The sequence below is a fragment of the Hemitrygon akajei genome, chromosome 27 (assembly GCF_048418815.1).
Source record: "Hemitrygon akajei chromosome 27, sHemAka1.3, whole genome shotgun sequence".
Classification (NCBI taxonomy): domain Eukaryota; kingdom Metazoa; phylum Chordata; class Chondrichthyes; order Myliobatiformes; family Dasyatidae; genus Hemitrygon; species Hemitrygon akajei.
Genome location: NC_133150.1, coordinates 16,444,130 through 16,468,192, shown reverse-complemented (window position 1 = coordinate 16,468,192; position 24,063 = coordinate 16,444,130). Strand labels below are relative to the sequence as shown.

The following is a 24,063-nucleotide window of genomic DNA, read 5'->3' as shown; positions in this document are numbered from 1 at the left end:
GCTCGTCAACTTCATCCACTTTGCCTCCAACTTCCACCCTGCCCTCAAATTTACCAGGTTAATTTCCAACACCTCCCTCCCCTTTCTCGATCTCTCTGTCTCTATCTCTAGAGAAAGCTTATCTACTGATGTCTATTATAAACCTACAGTCTCTCACACCTACCTGGACTAATACTCTTCCCTCCCTATTGCCTATAAAATCACCATCCCTTTCCCTCAATTCCCCCATCTCCGCTGCATCAGGATGAGAGTTTTCATTTCAGAACAATGGAGGTGTCCTCCTCCTTTAAAGAAAGGGGCTTCCCTTTTTCCACCATCAATGCTGCCCTCAACCACATCCCTTCCATTTCATGCATGTCTGCTTTCACCTCATCCTCCCACCACCCTACCATGGTTAGGGTTCCTCTTGTCCTTACCTACCATCCCACCAGCCTCCACATCCAATAAAATTCTCCGGAACTTCCGCAATCTCCAGTGAGATCCCACCACCAAGAACACCCTTTCCTCCCCCTCTGTTTTCCACAGGGATGCAATTTCCTTTTCCATTCATCCCTCCTCAATGACCTCCCACCCGGCACTTACCCTTGCAAGTGGAACAAGTGCTACACCTGCCCCTACACCTCCATCCTCACTACCACTCAGGGCCCCAAACAGTCCTTCCAGGTGAGGTGACACTCCACCGTGGGTCTGTTGGAGTCGTATACTATGGCTTGTGCTCCTGGTGTGGCCTCCTGTATATTGGTGAGACCCAATATAGATTGGGAGTCCGCCTCGTCAAGCACCTACGCTATCTGCCAGAAAAAGTGGGATCTCCCAGTGGCCACCCATTTTCATTTCATTTCCCATTCTAATATGTCTATCTTTGGCCTCCTCTACTGTCGCAAACCAAACTTGAAAGAGGCATAAATAGAAATGGTCCTAATTAGGTACAATTACATTCTGAAATCATCAAATTCTTATGGTATGGAATCAGTAACCAAATTAAATTTGAACAATAGTTGGCTTCACCCCCACAGTTGATAAAACAATTCAAATACTTACACAATTGCACTGACACCTCTGCAGTATCGTTCCCACATGCTTCTAAATCGAGGCTGCCCACCAATATCCCAAAGCTAAAATTAAAATTGCAAGTACATATAAAATTGCATTCAAAATAATTTACAAGTAACCAAGTGCTATACAATAAACTGGTTTACTACAAAGGAGACACTTAAATTGTAACATTCAAACATTAAAAGTTGGTAAATTAATGTTTATGGGCAGATGAACATTCAAATAGAAACAACTTGTGTAGTTATTTTGCAATAAAACTATATACTTTTAATTATGCTCACTAACATGATATAGGGATTGTATAACTTCAAATTCAAAACAGTAGAACATTTTGCAGTGATGTAGTGAAATATCTACCATTGCCAATTCCATTTGAAAATGCTGAAGTAAAAGCACCAATTAACCAAGTCCATACCAACATCTGCCATAGCTACTGAGCCAAACTGAACTATCCTAAAACAATAGCACAATAGCCTGCCTTTCATGGAGCTCCAAATTTTCAGATAACACACTTACATTTAAGAACTAATAACGTGAAAATATCTGTCAAAAATAACTTGCTGCATGAAATAATATGAATGATTATTCACCATACTGTTCAATTATTTTTCCAAACTTCCAAATCAAATCAGAAGCTATACTACAATTTCACAGATAGGATGTATTTATACTACAGCATTATGAACTCAAATGAATAGTCATAATGGAAACAACAAAAATCTCAAAGTATTAACAAGCTCGAACAAACAACTGGGGAATGGAAGCTACTCTATTCACCTGAAACAAAAGAATAGCAGGTTTTTGCCCTTTCCCACACTCAATACTTGAACAGAGTACAGCTTTGGCCAAGTAATCCAGACTAATTTTCTGCATGGTTTTAAACTAAAGGGCTTTCAACACGAAGGTTAACGTTATTTTTTTAAACAGATGGGAAAAAAATGAAAGCTGTAATCTGAGAAATTTAAAAGCAGAACCTAAACTATTAAGTTGTACCACTGAAAATCTAAAACAGACTAAACAGTCTGGAATATTATACAGATATATAGATCTTCACTAGCTTACAAGTGCCCAAATTATGTACAGCCCATACATACAATCAGGTGCGTTGGATTGCCGGCTGTTGTGGGGCTGCAGGCATCTTCTGCTGTGTGGGAACTCTGTGGCTGCATTGCTGACATGCAAACCATTTGGGTTTTGAACAATTCTTCTGCAGGTTAATATCATAACCTGAAGATCTATAAATAGAATTATCATCATAGCTTTCATATGGCTTATTCTTATGTCATTTTGAGCACTGAGAAATCGCTCTGCTATGGAGAGGGGGGACTGACTGCCTTTGACCGCTGGTGAGATCACGCCGCTAAAGAGGGAAAGGCCTGCTGCTCTGCCCGGAGAATGATACCCAGGTTTTCTGCGTTTTGGATATGGACTTGGACTATAGACTTAAAAAAAAAAAAATCCTGACTTGTAGTTTTTTATATCCAGCTTTTCTTGCCCGATCTTTCTCGTTCTTTTTTGTGTGTGATGGGAGGGGGCTTGAGTGTTGATATGCCTGCTCTGTTTCTGTTTGTTTTTCATGCGGAGAGGAGGGACTTGGGGGTTGATGATCATGTTGCCGTTCTTTTGTTTCTTGATTTTGTGGCTGTCTGGAGAAGGAAAATTTTGAGTTGATAATAAATGAACCTTTGAACCTTTTTCTAAAAAGAACAGATCACTGGAAAATCATAAGTACCTTGATGGTGACATTTCCTTTAGTGATTTTTCTCATGTTGAATCCAACAGTTGGTATCATGTCTTCACTGAACTGCCCAGACTGGTGAAACAAAGATAAATTTATGAAAACAGCAAAAATGAAACATCTTCTCAGAAAGATTAATAGTGTTGCTATATACTAGTGTTTAGTTAAAACACTGCTTTCATTTTAATTCTTGTTTTATTTGCTGATATGGTGAATAGTATCTTTTAAAAATGAAGAGGATTGTTCGTCACAAAAAAATTCTTACATCCAAGAAACTTTATTGAAGTGTGTAGAAATTTGTATATTTTCAATCAAAACACAAACAATAGAAATGAAAAAGTTATGTAGAAAGATCACAATATAAAAAGTTTCCAATTGAAACAAAGTGTGAAGGACTTTTCTTCAGAAGAAATGTATATGCTTTAACACAATTTTACTTCTAACAATTAATGTGCAGAGTAAGATTGTTGATTTGTTGAGTCATATAAATCAAACATAACCAAAAAGAGAACTGGTTGTGTGCCAGATTGTTTGGTTATATTTTCTCCACTCTCTCAAAATTAAAATAATACCAGGATATAGGGGAAAGAATTCTTCCACATTTTTTATGTTCACAATATAAATTATGCAATTCCAGTGTACACCTGCATTCTAACAGAATAATATCAATATGAAGAGCAAAGTACTAACTATCTATAATTCAATGGTTTTCATTTTTCTCTCTTGCTGAAAGTTCTGTTATGCTGGGTCGTGGGGTGGGGTGGTGGAAAGAGGTGTTTACACCGAGCCTCTTGGTCTTAAGTGATAATGGAACAGTAGAGACTTCTCACATTAGCAAAGATTTCTTAATGACTAACAGAGGGTATACAGAGGAGGGTATACTAGGTGGCAGGGAACATGTGGAAAATGCAAAATGAAGATAATTACCATACAGGGAAAGATATACATCACCATTCCAATATTTTAAATTTAAGTACTGTACAGAATTTTGGACATTCCATTGTAAGAATGTTATTAAAAATAAGATCTGAAGAGTTACATTTGAAGGAATTGACAGTTGAAGGTTCTTCCCTATTTCATTCCTTCCCCCGCCCCACACACCATCCACACAGGATAAGCTATTTAGGAGGACTCCAAAGATGTGTCATGAGGAGATTGCAGTTCTAAGATTGTTTCCACAGTGCAAGTTATCATCAAAATAAAGCCTCAGGTTAGAAATTAACAATGGTACAAAGATAACATTCAACAATACAGTGAGAAAACCAACAGTCACTTGAAACACAGGTAAGTTATATGGTGATAATGGACAATGAAGATAATTTAGAAGTATAGGAGGGTAGAAATACTCCACACTTTTCTCCTAACGTTAGAGTGAAAAATATGCAATTGCTTTGGAACAATATCCGGCAAATAGAGAGCATAAAGAAATCTTAATCTCCCACGTAAGGTAATTGCTCTATGTGGGAAAGTAAGATGGCAAACCTGGTGGACTGAATGGGTAGATTTTCCCTGAATCCAACTACACTGGGTACTCTGAGGTATCCCAAATGATATATATACTTGCTTAACAATCAAGTTATTAATTTCAAATCTAATGAAGCTTTCTTCATGCCATATGCCATCCTCACCATTTTGTTTCATTAGCAAAGATCAAAATATTTGCAATATAATGTACGTTATGAGGTTATACATCAGTCTATCACTGAAAACTGATTATATAGAATTTTAAAGGTAAACATTTCATGGAGGAAATGAATTGATCAAAAACAATCAGAACGCTTGTGTCAACTGATATCACTGAATTAACAGGAACAGTATAAGGAACAGACACAAAATGCTGGAGGAACACAACAGCTCAGGCAGCATCAAGGAAATTAATAAACTCTCAATGTTTCCAGCCTAGACTCTTCTTCAGGACTGAAATGGAAAGGAGAAGACGCCAGGATTAAAAAAAAGTGTGGGAAGGGGAAGGAGTGCAAGCTAGGTGATAGGTGAAGCCAAGAAAGTGGGAAAGATAAAGGGCTGGGGAAGGAGGAGGAATCTGATAGGAGAGGAGTGTGGACCATAGGAGAAAGGGGAGCAGGAGGGAAGTGCTAGGCAGGTGAGAAGAGGTAAAAGGCCAGAGTGGGGAATGGAAAAAGAGGGGTGGGGGCATGAAAAAATACTCTATCAGAAGGAGAAATCCTTACTCATACCATCAGGTTGGAGGCTACCAAGGCATAATACAAGGTGTTACTCCTCCACCCTGGGACACAAGAGGCCATGACCGACATGTTGGAATGGGAATGGGAATCAGAATTAAATTGTTTGGCCACACTACAAGCTTAGTGGCCATCCTTACTGGAAACATACTGAGTTATTGAAGGTGAAAGATCCTGTTCTGTCATTACAACATGAAGATTTAGTTCCACTGTTAGTTGAACAATAAATACTCAAATGCCAAAGCAATTTAGACAAGACCACTGTGTAAATGATGACAGATCAGGAAATAAGTGCCTTTGAAAATTAACTCCTAAAATCTTAATATGTTTTGCTGATACAATAAAACTGTTTGTAATGTATTTTCTGATCAAGACAAAGTTTGTTTTCTTTGCACTAACCAAAGCAAAAAATTGCACTGAAAATAGTGGAATGATGAAATATTACTTATGCTAGTAGTATTGGATACTTTAACTCCATAATTATGCTGTTCACAGATACAGTAAAGTGTAGTATGGCATTTGCCCTTAAAGATAAGGAAGCCATTTATTCTCCAATGTCCTTATTTTTTAAATTCAATCAAGGGATGTAGACTTCCAGCGAATATTTCATAGCCTATTCCAATCTGCCTTCACGCACCACTGCAGTTTTAATGTGTTCCTAAGACGTAGTTTATAGCCACAATGCTGTTAGAGAGGACTTTGTGCAAGCATTGGTGAAAAAAACAATGATATGCCAAATCAGGATGATATTTGGTTTGGAAGACAAATTCCAGGTGGTAGTGTCTCCTTGCTTTTGCTGTCCTTGGCCTTTTAACTTGTGGATATTGTAGGATTTGGTTATGTCCTGTATTATTTAAGCTGAGTGTTATTTAAGCTGCGCTCATCTGGGCAAGTGGAGAATCCATCATACTCCTGCCACAGGCCACGTAGAAAGTGGACACACTTTGAGAGACAGGAGGAATGTTACTGATCGTTGCATACCTAGTCTCTTACCAGATCTTATAGCTATGTTGTGTACATGATTATTGCAGTTAGTTTCTGGTCAATGATAACCCACAGGACATTGATAGTGAGGGATTCAGTGATAGTAATGCTATTGAATGTCAGGAAATGATAGCTTAATTTCACTATGTCCCTGAGCATTTCCATGAACTAGTGAAGTGCAGGCTTAAACCCTCTAAGTTCATCTTGATCACTCCCTGTGCAAGGCAAACTGAAGCATCTCGCCATGACAAACAAGGGATTTTGTTGCAATAGAAAACCCAATGGAAGATACAGAACTTCTAGAATAAAAGCATCATTTGAGAAAACAGTGTCATTACTTCATCTATTTATGAAAAAATAATGCAGACATTTTATTTGTAGATATGATGGACAGATGTGGTTGATGCAAACTAATGCTAGTTTAAATTTTATTACAGGCAATTCCCAGATAACAAATAGATTCAATTTTTACAGACGCGCCTCAGTCAACAAAGTCAGAAATACAAAGTGGGGGAAAAGTACTCACGTGGCATATAAAAAGACATCAAAAATACAAGAATAAGAAAGAAGAAATAATAGAGGCAAGAAAACTAATTCTGCCATTTACAGAAATGAACATGTCAAACTTCTGAATTTAATAATATTACGAGAATATACAAGGGTATCAATGTGTCAGGGGCTCCTAACCTGGGGTGTCCCATATTCAAAAGTAAAACAACAAAAAAGCATAAATATCCATAAAATACATTTTGTATCACAGATGAAAGTTGTAAATTTATTAGCAGTGGATGGATCAGACGATTGAATTATCATCAAAGACTATTATTATTAGCAATGCTAATATCCAAATCAGCAATATAATGCTTCAAAATTCACTCGAGTTGATCTATTTTCTGAACTATCCAGCTATCACAAAAGAGGTTAAGGGGCTTTCTTGAGAGTTCACTCAAATATGTTTATTTGGTTTGCGGCTTGGAATATCGAATTGGAATGCTATTAGAAAAAAATCTTTAAAAAGATATCCACTACTTATCAAATCCTTCATAATCTATTAAGGAATATCAGAGATGTTAGGCAAAGGGAAAATGGTCATTTCACACAAATCAGCTCACTTCCATAGACTGTCTTACTTCTCTGTACCTCAGTAAAGTTGCCAACATAATCAAAGAGCCCCACCACCTCAGTCATCCTCCCTCCCTCCTTTTGCAGAAGATACAAAGACTGAAAGCATGTAACACCTATGATTTTGAATGGTCCTCCTATAAAATAAAATGGACTCCTGCCTTCAATCTACTTCTTATTGGTCTTGCATCTTATGCACTGCATTTTCTCTGTAACACTTTATTCTACATACTATGTGATGAAATCTTTATGGATGGCATGCAGAAGTTTTTTTTTAAAACTGTACTTCAATACATGTAACAGTAATAAACATATTTACACAAGTTACAACTTAACATACACGAACATCTAAGCACCAATGTCTCAAATCCAATGTCACCTAATCCTCACATCTTCTAATTTCATTGGTATCTAAAATCTATTTAACACATTATATACTCAGTGACCGGTATTCATAACTCAATGATCAGTAATATTCCTCTGATATCCTGTCAATGCTTTTTCATCTCAAAATGAAGAAGAGAATAGCAATTATTGTGGATTCCGGTTAATTGGGACACACTGGGACCCAGTACGCTCTGGCCCAATTAGCTGAAGTTTAATGGGAATAGTTTAAAAAGGTAGAAAAAAAGATAAACTACTGTTTAACTAAGTAACAAATTAGAACATTACCAACACGACTAAAGTATTAGTTGTATTAGTTCCAAGTAGTTATCAATGGAGGAATTCATCCAGTGTACGCTGCCATGTTCGTTTAATTGACCGTAAATGAACAAAATCAGTGTGGATAATGGTCTCCCTTCCCCACATTAAATAGTGGAGTAATCCAACAATAAGTTTCTTGGCATCCTGTGTAGTCACTAGCTCATCTTATGCAACCCATTGCTTTCTTTGAAGCTGATAGTGTTGTATGTTTGTAGCAAAGGGAACCATCTTGCATGGCACGATTAAAACAAAAGTCTGTTTCATTGGCATTGTAGACATAATCTGCACAAACTTTATGAAGCAAGTCTGGGAGCTTTTGTAGATTTCCATGTTTCTGTACTACAGCATCAGCGCTATCTTGGCAACTGCTTTCTGGAATTAAATGTGATACCTACATTTCTATTGAGACAATCAACCATCTTTTAAATTCTTCCTGACCCAGCTTCTGAGCAAGCTCCTTTGATGGTTTTTAAACGTTGATCCTCTAACACATACACCTCGCCCAGTTACAATGGGAAACCATTAATTGAGGATCCTTAACTTCATGCTTTCATTTTTGGGATGTCCCGTTGCCCCTTGCGTAATACCCATTTTTCTCGCAGTTTATCACGCTGATGTGACAAACATGCATTTGCAAATTTGGCACTTTAGTTATCTCTCCCAGCTGACAATGACTGATGTTCTAATTTGGTCTTGTAGGGTAATTTTTTTCAGCTGGCCTGAATGCTTGAAACCACAGTGAGCAAGAGTTCTGAATTGTCTTACTGCTAATTTCTCGCCAACTATCAGTGATAAAAATCACTGTTATTTGAATAGAAACAAAAACAAATGATGATATTTAAAGTATTCATTCTAAGCAGGGTTTAGTGTCTAACAGCCACACAAATGAATGTGACTGACGCTAGTTAAACTCATTGGTAACAGTCTCCTATCTCAATTAAGTGGCTTAGAGTGCTAAATAAATGACAGGAATCCCAACTATCTCCTTGATTAGTTTTTGTTCTGCAAGGGTTGTCTCAAATAATTATTATTTATAATCAGCGGTTACCCTGATTAACCGATGACCCAATTAACCAGAATCCACTGTCTATTTTTCCCTTCCCTTATGAAACAACATATTTCCTCAACATTTAAAAAAAAATGCTGTTTAAACAGTTTACTGATGAAGGAAAAAAAGCCGTATTTGTTTCTTGCCACTCTCAGCAATATTTTTTACAATTCATTGCAGAAAATTTAAAAAAGGTTATTGCATTATTCCAAGTTGATCATGATTATGAGAAAGTATGAATGAATTCTGTCAATATATCTGTTAATATATCTGTTTTTGTTTTAAAAACAGCCCAGTTTGGCACATTTGCATGAGCCAGTATCTACGCATGCACAAGTGGAATTATGTTTTTATACACCATTGATGCCTTAAAATTTCTACCAATGTGACTCAACTTTCCATTTCTCAAAAGCACAAGTTGAAAATCAATTATTTTAACTATCTGATGCCTAGCATTGACTGAGATTAGAGTTGAAAATTGTGCTGGATATAAAGAGAAAGAGGTTCTGTGTACTTTCCTTGGATAGGCAGACACTCAACTTACTATTAGGAATGGTCAAAGGTGATAGCAACTAACCCAAATGTCTGATCAGTGAAGGACTGGAAGAAAAGATGCATACTAAAGATTTCTAATTCAAAAGGAACCATGTGCAAGCTTGTAGTGAAAACAGTCACACAAATTCATGAGAATTTCTTGTATGTAGGAGCTCGTATTGTCAAATTCATACCATCTTTATTTTAATTTCATAAACTGAACTATTTAGCACTACAAGAAAACAAATTAGAATACACATTTAGTGAAGAATTGAAAATATCTCTTATCTAAACTATGTTAATATTTAACATTAACATAAATATACCAGGATTAAGGAATTTACTGGACTCAGCCATTTCTGAACCTTCTTTACTGAAATCAGAATGACATTGTTGACATATTACACAATCTAGAAGGCAACACAGTTACCCAAATAGGACAGAGGAGAAATTGCCTTTGAACTCTGGAATAACATTAAAATTTTGTTAGGATTTAATTGAATGAAAATATCTTGTTTACAAGCTACAGAAGTCCTTTGCAATCTCAATCTAGTTCCTAAAGGCAAATGGACACTGAGCAAATATATAAAGAAATAACATTGGCAACAGTATTTTTAAAAATAGAAACAAAAATGTTGTATTTACATGCCAATATTTTTTTGTTTTTTAACACACACACTTACAGTTAGAGAAATAGGAATTTATCTACTTATAACCAAGTTGTTTTCCATCTAACTTGCAATTCAATGTTGCCAACCAAGAGTTGCTGATAATTGCACATATTCTATTCAATCAACTTATGTAATTAAAGTGGTGCTCAAAAGTTTGTGGACCCTGTAGGATTTTCTCAGTGTCTGCATAAATATGACCTAAAATGTGATCAGATTTTCACACAAGTCCTAAAACTGGATAAAGAGGACCCAATTAAATAAATAAAACAAAAACATTATACTTGTACATTTATTGAGAAAAGTGATCCAATATTACATGTATTTGTTGGAAAAAGTATGTGAACATCTGGGGTAATGCCTTCGACAAAAACTATTTGGAGTCATGTGTTCTAATCAATGAGATGAGATTGGAGGTGTGGGTTATCTACAAATGGAGGGAACTTAGTACTTTTATTACTCTCCCTCAGAGTGGGCATCCAAGAGCACAATGTGCAATGCTGAAGAAATTGAAAAAGAACCTAAGGGTAACAGCCGCAGAAATCTCTAGAACTTGCTAAAGTTTCTGTTCATGTGTCCACTCTTGGAAAAACACTGAACAAGAAGGGTGTTCATGGAAGGACACCATGGCGAAAACTGCTCTCCAAAAAAAATCATATAAAGTTTGCAAAAAGACCACCTGGATATTCTACAAAGCTTCTTGAACAATGTTCTGTGGACAGATGAGACAAAAGTTGAACTTTGCAGAAATGCACATTGCTAAGTCTGGAGGAAAAAGTCACTGCGCATCTATACCAAACTGTGATGCATGGTAGAAGGAGCATCACGGTCTGGGGCTCTTTGCTGCCTTGGGGCCTAGACAGATTGGAATCATTGAGGGAACAACAATTTTACTGGAGAATGCAAACACGAGGAAATCTGCAGATGCTGGAAATTCAAGCAACACACACAAAATGCTGGTGGAACGCAGCAGGCCAGGCAGAAGTACAGTCGATGTTTTGGGCCGAGACCCTTTGTCAGGACTAACTGAAAGAAGAGATAGTAAGAGATTTGAAAGTGGGAGGGGAAGGGGGAGATCCAAAATGATAGAAGACAGGAGTGGGTGGGATGAAGCTAAGAGCTGAAAAGCTGATTGACGAAAGGGATACACAGCGGAGAAGGGAGAGGATCATGGGACAGGAGAGCTAGGGAGGAAGAAAGGGGGAGGGGAGCACCAGAGGGAGATGGAGAGCAGGCAAGGAGTGATTATGAGAGGGACAGAGAGAGAAAAAAAAAGGGAAAACATAATAAATAAATAAATAAGGGGTGGGGTAACAAGGGGAGGAGGGGCATTAACGGCATCAATGTTCATGCCATTAGGTTGGAGGCTACCCAGACGGAATATAAGGTGTTGTTCCTCCAATCTGAGTGTGGCTTCATCTTGACAGTAGAGGAGGCCATGGATAGACATATCAGTATGGGAATGGGACGTGGAATTAAAATGTGTGGCCACTGGGAGATCCTGCTTTCTCTGGCGGACAGAGCGTAGGTGTTCAGCAAAATGTTCTCACAGTCTGTATCGGGTCTCACCAATTTATAGAAGGCCGTACCGGAAACACTGGACGCAGTAAGTCACACCAGCCGGCTCACAGGTGAAGTGTCACCTCACCTGGAAGGACTGTCTGATGCCCTGAATGGTGGTGAGGGAGGAAGTGTAGCACTTGTTCTGCTTACAAGGATAAGTAGCGGAAGAGAGATCAGTAGGAAGGGATGGGGGGACGAATGGATAAGGGAGTCGCATAGGGAGCGATCCCTGCAGAAAGCAAAAGGCTGGGGGTGGGTGGGGGGGGGGGGGAAGATGTGCTTGGTGGTGGGATCCCATTGGAGGTGGCGAAAGTTATGGAGAATTAAATGTTGGACCTGGAGGCTGGTGGGATGGTAGGTGAGGACAAGGGGAACCCTATGCCTGGTGGGGTGGCAGGAGGATGGAGTGAGAGCAGATGTGCATGAAATTTACTGGAGAAAGTCAGAGTGGCGATCTGTCACCTGAAGCTTCATAGAAGTTCAGAATCAGATTTATTATCACCAGCATGTGACGTGAAATTTGTTAACTTAGCAGCAGCAGTTCAACATAGAAGAGAAAAATGAATAAAATAATAAGTAAATCAATTAGAGTATATGTATATTGAATAGATTTTAAAAACATGCAAAAAACAGAAATACTGTATATTAAAAAAAGTGAAGTGGTGTCTAAGGGTTCAATGTCCATTTAGGAATCAAATGGCTGAGGGGAAGAAGCTGTTCCTGAATCGCTGAGTGTGTGCCTTCAGGCTTCTGGAGAAAAGGGCATGCCCTGGATGCTGGAGGTCCTTAATAATGGATGCTGCCTTTCTGAGGCACCGCTCCCTGAAGATGTCCTGGGTACTTTGTAAGCTAGTACCCAAGATGAAGCTGACTAGATTTATAACCCTCCATAGCTTCTTTCACTCCTGTGCATTAACCCCATCCCCCCCATACCAGACAGTGATGCAGCCTGTCAGAATGCTCTCCACAGTACATCTATAGAAGTTTCTGAGTGTATTTGTTGTCATACCAAATCTCTTCAAACTCCTAATGAAGTATAGCCACTGTCTTCCCTTTTTTATAACTACATTGATATGTTGGAACCAGGTTACTTGACACCCAGGAACTTGAAACTGCTGATAATGCAACAAGACAATGATCTGAAAGGCAAGAGTAAATCAATAACAGAATGGTTTGAAAAGAAGAAAATTTGTGTTTTGGAATGGGCAAGTCAAAGTCCTGACGTTAATCCTATGGAAACGTCGTGGAGTGACCTGAAGCAAGCAGCTCATACAAAGAAGCCTAGCAAGTAAGGAAGAATGGCCTAAAATTCCTCCAAGCTGATGTCCAGGACTGATCAACAGTTACCGGAAATGTGTGATTGAAGTTATTTGCTGTACGTGGTGGGGGGGGGGGGGGGGGGTCCACACTAGTAACTGAAAGCAAAGGTTCACATACTTTTTCCAACAAATACACGTAATACTGGATCATTTTTCTCAACAAATACATGAACAAGTATAATGGTTATTGTGTTTTTTATTTAATTGGGTTCTCGTTATCTAGTTTTAGGACACATGAAGATTTGATCACATTTTAGGTCATATTTATGCAGATACAGAGAAAATTCTACAGGGTTCACAAACTTTCTAAAACTAAATGGCTCTCCAAAGGACAAACAAATGCAATTCAAAATGTCAGGATTCTCTCTCTAGTCAACGTCATGATCACTTCTCATGTCATTATTCTGTGGCGTAATTAAGAGGCAAAATAATTAAAGAAGAGTAGATATGTAAGTAACAAGATGCAGGACGACTGAGAAATAAGAGAAGGAAATGAGACCAATGGGATAGATTGGATGGACATGCATGACCTTGAATAAATGAACGGCTTTGTGCATTGTAAGAAATAAGCAATCTGGAGAATGATGCATCATAGACTTCAGGTTTTTTTTGAGCAACATAAAATGCTGGAGGAACTTAGTGAGTTTACCAGGTGCCCCAGATTTACAGCATCTGCCCTCTCTCATGTATTTTATGCTTGGAGTTGGTTCGAAATGGATCAAATATATTTTAACTAGATTCAATAAAGTACGTATCAGTAGCTGGAAAAAAACTCAGAAACATCAAATTATTGGCAATATATGCTTTCAACTCTCCAGATCCTGATGGAATTCATCCTAGTGTGTTAAAAGCAAACACTAATGAAATAATTCATGCATTGGCATTAATTTGCCAAGATTCCTTAGATACATTCTAACGGCAGATGTAGGATTAATAAAGGATCTTGTAGCTGATGATCCTCAGGGAACAGAGAGTGACTGCCCAGATAAGATTGAAGGGAAACCATCCAAGTCAACTTAAATTTGGACAGTTACAAAAGTATGAAGGAAGAGTCCTCTGAAGTAAACACACAGAGAATATTACAAAAGGAAAGGTTAGTAGATGAGCAATGAGCAAAGATGAGCAATTTATCCAGTGAGAAAGATAAATCTTTTGCAGCAAAATATCTAGGACAGGAGCAAAAGTTTGTAGTAGATTGGAGGAATAAAAATTATTCAGGAATCTTCCAAGAGAAACCAAAATGCTAATAAGGAGGAAGAAAATTGTTTATGATAGTAAACTGACAGGTAACACAAACTGGAAGCGCTTCCAGCAATATACCAAATATAAAAAATGGTGGCAAAAGCAATTGTAGCACTCCTGCAAAGTGAGTCTGGGGAACTAATAACAGGAAACAAAAAATGGTAGTTAGATTAAATTGATGCCAGACTGTGTGGTGGAGAACACCGCAAATATCCTAAGGTTAACAGGAGGCAATAAAATTCTAACAATTCAGAACAAGGTGGCTAAAGTATTAAAGAACTGTTGGGATAAAAAGGTAGTCAAGTCACATGATCTAATGGATCTACATCCAATAGTTTTAAATGAAATGGCTGTCGAGATCGTAGAGCAATTTGCTGAATTTTTTTCCAAAACTCACCAAGTTCTGGGAAGGATATTGAAAGGAATATTCAGGAAGGATAGTTAAAAACCACAGGGATAAGGACCCAGAAAGAATAAATAGGGAAATTAATTTATTATCTATTGTTGATATAATGCTGAAGTTTATAAACAATGAAGAAACAGCTGGTTATTTACTAGAAGATGACGAAGAGTCTTCAATCTGAAACTTAGCTCTGCTTCTTTTTCCACAGATGCTGTCTGACCTGCTAAGTGTTTCCACCATTTACATTTTCAGATTTCCAGCTCCTGCACTAATCTTAATATAGCAAATGAAAATCAAAAATGATCTGAAAAGAAAACTATTTTATCATGTGGGATACAGAAAACATTTTAAAACTGGGTCATTTCAAATGCTCAATTTTTCTCTTTTTGAAATTATTTATTAACTTTCAGTGTGGTTTTAATTGATCAACTAAACATTCCCAAGTTATGGTACTTCTAATGTTTTACGCATTGAGAACAGAAATAAAGCAAGCATGGGTAAAAGGAAGAGACAGATTCAATGGATAGACCGGAAAAATGGAAAATCATAAAATGCTGGCAAACTCAGTTAAGAGACAAAGCAATGGAAAGGCACTCCAGTGAGATAGGACCATTGATGATTCGTCAAGCTGTGAGACTATGTCAGCACAGAGTGAATGCAATGCATATAAAGCTTTATCAGGCTCATCAATACATCAGTGTCAGGAGAAATTCAAATACTAGGAATGAACATTACATTAAATTGTATTATTGCAAACCTAGAAGAAATCAGAAATCCTGCTGCATGGTCTCAGCCCAAAACACCGAATCATCATCAATTATGTTCTTTGCTTATGGTGTAATAGTTTGATTACTTTTATTTTTCAGACTTAAGTTGGTTGCCTTTGCACAGAAATTTAATGCTGTTCATTTTAAATAACAAACGTAGTGCTCTCCCAAACAACACCCCCACCATCAATGCTCGTCTCACCTAACTGCTCCATTCAATAATTTTCAAATTTAACACTCTGACAAAGGAATATTCTTCAGAAATGGACTTATCCCAGGTATTAGCAAAAACTCACTCTACAAATCTTTGCTGAGCTGAACAACAGCACCACCTGTTTACTTCCTTGCCTCTACACCAAATGGCTTCTCACCCTGAGTTCAAATTGCATCTCAATTCATCACGCTTTATATATGGGGCTCACTATTCTGAGCTTCAGTAATCCGTTTTCCAAATGCAAGTACATGATCATTCCCTTCCCTTCACACAGGGTCACAATGAGTAAACATACATGCCTACATCAGAAATATTGCCATCTAAACCATTCCTTGCAACTCACCACATACACCCTTTGTCCCTTCCACCCCTACTTGTCTTATAACCAGCCCTTGAAAAAAAACTCTCACGATTCACTTGCTAGTCTACTTTCAATACTTCATCCATCAATTTTTTTAAAGTCCTCCATTCACCAGGTTTCTGCAGTTCCAGATGGCTTCAACAACATCGTCCCTGAAGCTCCCGTTAAAACAGCCTTTTTCTTACCCAGCCTGTTTGTCTAAAACCAGATAAAGCATATTTGAAAAGTATACTTTACAAGATACTGAAAATGATGTACTTTCCTATTCTCTGTAATGCAAAGATAATCCCTAGAAATACACAGAAAACTTAGCAGCATCTATGGAAAAGAGAAAACAGTCGACATTTCAAGCTGAGACCCTTTAGCAGGACTGGAAAAAAGAAATGAGAAGTTAGAGTAAGAAGGTGGGGGGGGGGGGGGGAGTAGTACAAGGAAGTAGTTGATAGGTGAAACTGGGGGATGGGTGAAGCAGAGAGCTGGGAGATAAAGAGCTGGAGAATGTGGATTCTGATAGAAGACAGAAGATGGAAGTAAGGGAAGGGGAGGAGCACTAGAACAAGATGATGGGCAGGTAAGGAGATAAGGTGAGAGGGGCAAATAGGAATGGGGAATGGTGAAGGGGGGAGCAATTACCAGAACTTCAACAAATCAATGTGTACGCCATCTGGTTGGAACACAAGATGCTGCTCCTCAAACCAGAGTGTGGCCTCATCGTGGCAGAAAAGCAGACCATCGCCCAACATGTCAGAATGGGAATGGGAAGTAGAACTGAAATGGGTGAAATCCAGGAAATTCTGCTTTTTCTGGCAGACGGAGCATAGGCGCTTGGCAAAGTAATGTCACTGATATGCAGAAAGCTACACCAGGAGCACCAGACACAGTAGATGACCCAACAGACTCATATGTGAAGTGTCACTCTACCTACAAGGACTATTTGGGGCCCTGAATGGCAGTGATGGAGGTGGTTTAAGGGCAGGTGTGGCACTTGTTCTGCTTGCAAGGATAAATACCATGAGGGAGATCAGTGGGGAGGGACATTGAACACGGGAATCGCATAGGGAGAGATCGCTGTGGAAAGCAGAAATTTGGAGGGGGAATGGAGAGGGAAAGACGCGCTTGGTGGTGGGATCCTATGGGAGATGGTATAAGTTACGGAGAATTGTGTGAGGATGCAGAGGCTGGTGACATGGTAGGAAGAGAACATTGATGGTGGAGGAAGCTGTCTGGCCTGCTGAGTTCCTCCAGCATTTTGAGTGTTACTTTGATTTCCAGTATCTGTAGATTTTATCTTGCTTTGTGAAGATAGCCCTTAGTTCATTTTCTCTACTGCAAGATTCCTTTCATATTCTGCTGACCTTTATAACCTACTCCAACATCAATCTAACTCTTCCCTCCTAAACTGTCCTCCATTTTTTTTATCTTCCATGAGTTTCTGAAATGTTCCTAATGTATCTACTCTTACCAACACCTCGGCAGTGAGATCCACGCACTCACTACTCCCTGCGTAAAAAACCTACATCTGACATTCTCCCATCACCTAAAATGACTGCCCCTCAAATTAATCATATCCACCCTGGGAAAATGTCTCTGGCTATCTACTTGATCTAGGCCTCTTTTTATCTTCTACACCTCTATAAAGTCACCTCTAATCCTCCTTTTCTCTAAACAGAAAAGCCCTAGTTCGCTCAACCTACCTTCATACTTCAGCTAGACATGCTCTTTAATCCAGGCAGCATCCTGGTAGATTTCCTCTGCACCCTCTCTAAAGTTTTCTATCCTCCCGTTCATGAGGCGAACTGAACTAGACACAATATTTCAAGTGTGGACTAACTAGAGGTTTTATAGAGCTGCAAAATTACCTCATGACTTTTGAACTCAATCTCCCTACTAATCAAGGCCAAAATAAAAACAACCCATTTGTTCCTAGTCCACTTCTGCTCAATAATTAATCCTCAGTCCAAACTAGTACAGTGAATTCCAGTGAATTGGGGCACATCAGGACCAGTACATTCTAGCCCAATTAAGTGGCTGCCCCAATTAGACAAAGCTTCATGGAAATAGTTAAAAAGGTATTAAAAAAGGACAAATAATTGGTTAACTGATTAACAAATTGTGTTTAAATGAAATACAGAACAAATTAGAACAGTGCCAATGCTACTATAGTACAATAAAACTGTATATTCGTTCCTGATAGTTATCGGAGGATTCATCCAGTGTATGCGAGGAACAGAATCAGTGCAGACACCTAGTTCAGATAATGGACTGCTTTCAACAAATGCATTCCCAAATCTTCACTTTCATTGTAACATTCAACATGATTGTCAATACCTTCAAATACTTCATAGTTCCTAACTTGAAGTAGCAAAATAGTTTCATATTCAGTACCAGCTGTTTCTGGCATCTCCAAGCCTGAATGCTTGAAACTACAGTGAGCAAAAGAGTTCTGAATTGTCTTGCTGCTTACTTTTTGCCAATTATCAGTGACAATATATCTCTACTTTTTGAACACAAATACAAAAATGACCGATCAACACGCACAAAGTGCTGGAGGAACTCAATAGGCCAGACAGCATCTATGCAGAAAATTACAGTTGATGTTTCAGTCTGAAACCCTTTAGCAGGGCAACTGATGCTATTTAAAAACTGTTCACTTTAAGCATGGTGTAGTCTCTAACGGCCATACACGACTGACGCTGGTTAGCAACTGTTCGGCAATAACCTCCTGTCCCAATTAAGTGGCATAGTGTCCCAAATCCCAGGAATCAAAGGGAATGCCGGCTATTTTCTCAATTCGTTTTTGTTCTTTTAAGAGTTATTTCAAAATTAACTGATGGCCCAATTAACTGGAATCCACGGTATTTTCCACATTTTGATGTGCTGCAATTTTCTTCACAAATCTCTTGTGTGGCATGTTTTCCAGGACCTTTCTGAAATCTAAAAACACTATACCCCAATTAGTTCATTCCACATTTCCAAGTACCTGTCCCAACTTCATAATAATAAATCCCAACTCTTTTCCTACTACTGATGTTAACCTAATTGATCCTCAGCTCACCAGTTACCATCTCCCTCCTTTGTTATAGAATGGGGATATATATGCTACATTCATAAAGCAGAGTTCACTGAACTCCCCGATGTCCCTCTGGTTCAGCTATCTTGCTTTGAGGACCTCAATTTTATTTCCCAGAGACTACATTCACCAGCAGGATAATCCAGTACTGTAAGTCTAAGGCCTCTACATTTCAATCGTACCTGTCGATCAGCGCAGCTTACCGGCTTCCATTTTCTTAAAAGAGAACTGTCCTCATGACCCAAGTTTGCTGTCCAAGGTTCGTCAAGTTTGATTATCAATAGATTTTTTTAAACATCTTAAAATGATGCTTCTTACTGAAGTACCCATGGTCGTGACTGTGGAGTTCAGCTGTAGGAGTCTTCATCAGGAATATCTGATGATTCCCATCAGAGCTGCACACTAAGAGTCGCCACTTAATGGCGCCATGTCGTGGACATCCTTCCCTAAATAAGGAGAGCAATACTTTTCAGAGTGCTCCCAATGTGTTCCGACCAACCATTGCAGAACAAAATACTCTTAAACACAAGATGCTGAAATCCAGAGCAAGACACACAAAATCCTTAAGGAACTCAGCAGGTCAGACAGCATCTTTGGAAAGGATTAAATAGTCAACGTTTCAGGCCAGGACCCTTCATCAGGACGAAAAAGGACGGAGGAAGAAGCCAGAACACTTTTTAAATTTTATTTAAAGATACAGCATGGGACTGGTCTTTCCTGTCTGCAACCTGCACCACCCAGCAACCCACCTATTTCACCCTAGCTGACATTTCATAGAAATAGTTAAAGGTGTAAAAAGACAAAACTACTGTTTAACTGAGTAACAATTTATCTGCTTAAATGAAGTACAAATCAAATTAATACACTACCAATACCCTCGACAGTTCTTAAAAAATGGTATTAGTTCCTAATAGTTATCAATGGAGGAATTCATCTGCTGTGTTCTTTTCATTGATTAAATGAACAAAATCTGTGAAGACACTACGTACAGATAATGGACTGCCTTCTTAGAATACTTCAGACGATTACATCCTTCAAATCTTCATTTTCATTTTACCATCCAAGATGATTAACTTATTAAAATAATGAAATCATTTCATTTTCACTCCTAGCTGTTTCCGGCATCTCCAAGCCTGAATGTTTGAAGCGTGGGGACAACCAATTCTGAGTTCTCTTACTGCTTATTTGTCATCAACCATTAGTGACAAAAATCACTGCTTTTTGAACACAAACACACACAACCGACACTATTTAAAACTGTTCGTTCTAAGCAGTGTACTGCCTAACTGCCACGCAAGTTCACGTGACTGCACTAGTTAAAACTGTCCGGCAAGTCTCCTGTCCCAATTAAGCAGTATGGTGTCCCAAATAAAAAAAAGATCCCGGCTATTTTCTCAGTTAGTTTCTTTAAGAGTTGTTCCAAATAAGTGCCTGCCCAAGTTAACTGATGACCCAATTAACTGGAATCCACTCTATCAGTATTCCCTTTAAGAATTCTTGATAGCTGTGATTGGACCACTTTAGATATTTTGAGTCAAGATAAAGGGTCCTGACCCAAAATGTTGATTGTTTATTCACCTCCATGAATGCTGCTTGACTTACTGAGTTCTACAGCATAAATTTATATAAATTGTAGACATTGTTTGTTTACAGTCCTTCCCTTTATTATCTATGATAGCTAACTCACACCACTTGTCTTTGTGATCTACCTCAATCAAATTTAAAACTCTGCTCTTAACTGAGATCTATATACTGTTAACCAAGAGATGTGGAACAAATACATGTATAATATGGAATTAGGTCATAGCTGTGCTAGAAACGCACACTCAAGGATTTAAATTGCCTATATTTGTTCCAGCATTCCCTGACAACTAGTTTTTCTACCTCAATTGTTTTGTTAAATATAGTATTTCATGGGACTAGGCTTCATTTTTAATTGAAACTTCATACGTTTAAGTAAAAGCTCCATATAAAGTTGTTTGGGATAATACAGTCTTAGATATTCGACGTGCATGAAGGTCACACCACAGTTAACAGTCCACAATATACCAACTCCCTCAAAATCTTCGTTAAAAATAATAGTGTTGTTTTCGGTGTTGCCCTTTTTTTTTTAAAGAAACGATGAAGAGTCTAGTACACAAGCATTGCTATACCCACCCACAAAACAGGAACGAAGCATATGAAATATTGCAATACTGTATGTGCCGATGGGCAGTAACGGGTTAAGAAACCAGATCAGGAAATTAAAGCTGAAAGCAAGAATCATGCGCAAAAGGGTCGTGGTTATTAAAAACACCATTTTAAAAAAAACTAAAGGAAGACACACGATTTTTTCAATGAGAATAAAATAATGAAAGCATAGTCAACACCAAAACATGACACGTTTAACTCCTGAGAAGACTAAACCTAATGAGAAATGGTTTGAACATAATAAATCGCTTAGCACTGTGAGTGCACCAACACCTCCCTCGCCCCCGTGTATTACCGCTGATACTCTACCGCTATCACATTGACAAACGTCGTCTTCCCCGAATACTGCAACCCCACCAGTGTCAGCTCCATCTCCTCCTTCCAGAACAGGGACCTGAACCAGTCCAGCAGCTTACTGAAAAGGGCCAACATCACCCCGGCTGTGTGTTGTTACTGGCAGGGGCGGGGAGCAGAGCAGCAGCCGCTATCTAACGGCACCGAGCTGGGTGGCTTGGGGCTCCTCTCGAAACACGGGCTCCGTCTGTTTTCGCTGCTGGACCCCTCCTCAGTCTCGACGTTAGCCAGAAGCGCGGCTGTCAGCTGAACGGTGTTTGAATTAGTAAGAAGAAATGCCTTTCTGCTCCGCAGGCACAGTGAACGTAGCTGGAGGCCCAGGATCCGAAAGGCACACCGCCCTAATTCCTGCTCCAAATCCCTGGCGCGCCCCCTACCTGGAGGAGTGCAGAACGAGGGCAAAACAACTGCTGATGCCATCTTGTCTCAAATTTCTTTCACAATAGTTTTTAAGTGATAAATTCACAATTTGGAAATGCTATGAGCTCTGTAATACCTTCTCTACTTTCCTTCAACCAAGCCTTTGGAAAACTATTCTACTATCTGTATATCTCAGCATCAGATTGTACAAAGTCAAGAGGACCAGTCAACTCAATGGATTTTGACCAATTTATCAACCAATTTTGTTTGATAATGTTCATTAAAAGCCCATTGGGATACCTTACTTCATAAAAGTTTCTTTATAACAAAATCTGGTTATTTAGTTAATGGTTAAAGAGATATCCTAATGCTTCCTCCTCTTTTTTTTGTCTTCCAGTACCCATGGAAATAAAACAAAGGTTTCTAAGCAAAGATGAAGTTATTCACTGATTTGTCACAATATTTTTTGAGGTATTATGGCAACTTGAGTAACTGTTAAGAATTACAATCATGATCAGAAAACCGACAGTTTGTGTTCCATAGTGAGCATGTAATTCTCTGCTTACTTTAACAAATGGTGGGCGTGTAAACAGGGAAAGACATGTGCAAAATGACTGACAACCACATATTTGTAATTTCTCCAGAAACTGAAGTCTAATTCCTGGACACTGCAATGAGCACCCATCTAACCAGTATCCCCTTTGACTTTCTACCATCAGGCAGGAAACTCTGATGCATAAAATCAAGAACAGTCAGGATGGGAGACAGTTTCTTCCCTCAGGTCATTAGGCTTCTGAACTCTCTGCTGCATCGCATTCAAAGTGTCACTGGTTAATCTGTTCTGTACCTTACAATATTTAATTAATGCACTTCAGTTTGTTTACTTATTTATAATCCATCTGTAGATTTCATCCGTAGTTTCATAAATTATTATATGTTATGTGTGTTATGTATTGTAGTAGGTGGCCGTTGTTCCCAGGGGATCATGGGTTTGTGCCTCTGGTGGACTGTATCCACTCCAGGGCACAAACCTTGATGGGAAGATTTGAAGAACCAGCTCTTGCCCATGCAGTGGGTTACCCCTCTCCACGTCACTGATGTAGTCCAAGGGAAGGGCAAGCGCCGATACAGTTTGGTATCAGTGTTGTCGCAGAGGTTGCCAGAGTGAAGTTGTAAACAACATCAAACTTGCCTTAGGGATTTCGACTCCGGATTTCTTCCTCTGGGTTTACTCCCGAAGCCTTTCCTACGGGTGGGTATGGATATAAGGCAGCGGAGGTTTAAAATCAGAGTTTTCCTTCTCCTAGGCAGGCTGCTGTGCAAGCTGACAAGCCCCAGCTGTCCGAAGTAACTGCTTTTGAGGCGCCAGTGGTCCACCTTTGCCCCTTCTCTTGACAGTAGAAACCATCTGCCAGGCCTAGTAGCTAAGCCACACATGAAGGCCAAGAGTTCAACTCCTTTGTCAGAGGTTGTCAGTGATGCACACTACTTGGAGCACTTTATAGGTAGTGGAAACTTATCCCCTGGCTATGACAACATTAGGGACCTTATGTATACTACAGTGCTTTACACTTGGCTCAAAGAAACATATTCTTATTTGATGGTCTACATGTATATAATTAAATGACAATAAACTTGACTTGGTCGAAGGTCAACTGGCATCAAAATAAATTGTTATTTTTATTTTCTTTGAATAGTGAGCCTCAAGATGCAACTCCATTAATGGAATAGATCAACCATACTCTTTTGTTAAACAATTAAAATATTTTTCTTTAGCTACTACCATTAGTTGGAAAGTTCAATGTCTCACGTGAGTCATGAAAACTAAGTCTTACTCTCAGTAAGATTGAAAAATTCCATTGGATTATATTGAAGACTAGCAAAAGAGTTAAATCTGTTGATCTGAGTTAATATTTATCCATCTATTCATATGTTGTAATAAATTATATGGTCATTATCAAATTCAAATATTTCTGGGAGTCAGGTGCAAAATTATCCCTGGTGAGGAAGGAATGCCAGAAAATTAAAGGTGTAAAATCCACAAGAAGTGCAAACAAGTTGGAATATGAGGAGCTGCCGAGGGCCACATCTTCCTTCCAGAATCTGCTTCAAATATGTCTTACAGCTACTGGTGGCTTTGTTCTTTGCCATGCCTTTCTTTACC

General features: G+C 38.7%; 1 protein-coding gene across 1 annotated transcript in view; it reads right to left on the bottom strand.

Moving 5' to 3' along the window:
- LOC140717152 (ADP-ribosylation factor-like protein 8A) overlaps positions 1-21,899 on the bottom strand; it is a 54,641-nt gene extending 32,742 nt beyond the window's left edge. The window contains exons 1-3 of the mRNA XM_073030424.1: positions 21,495-21,899; positions 2,789-2,869; positions 1,042-1,115 (exon numbers count right to left, since the gene is read on the bottom strand). Coding sequence (XP_072886525.1) covers positions 1,042-1,115; positions 2,789-2,869; positions 21,495-21,617 — 278 coding nt within the window. The 5' untranslated portion in view covers positions 21,618-21,899. The remainder of the gene's footprint in view (positions 1-1,041; positions 1,116-2,788; positions 2,870-21,494) is intronic.
- Positions 21,900-24,063: the final 2,164 nt, after the last annotated feature.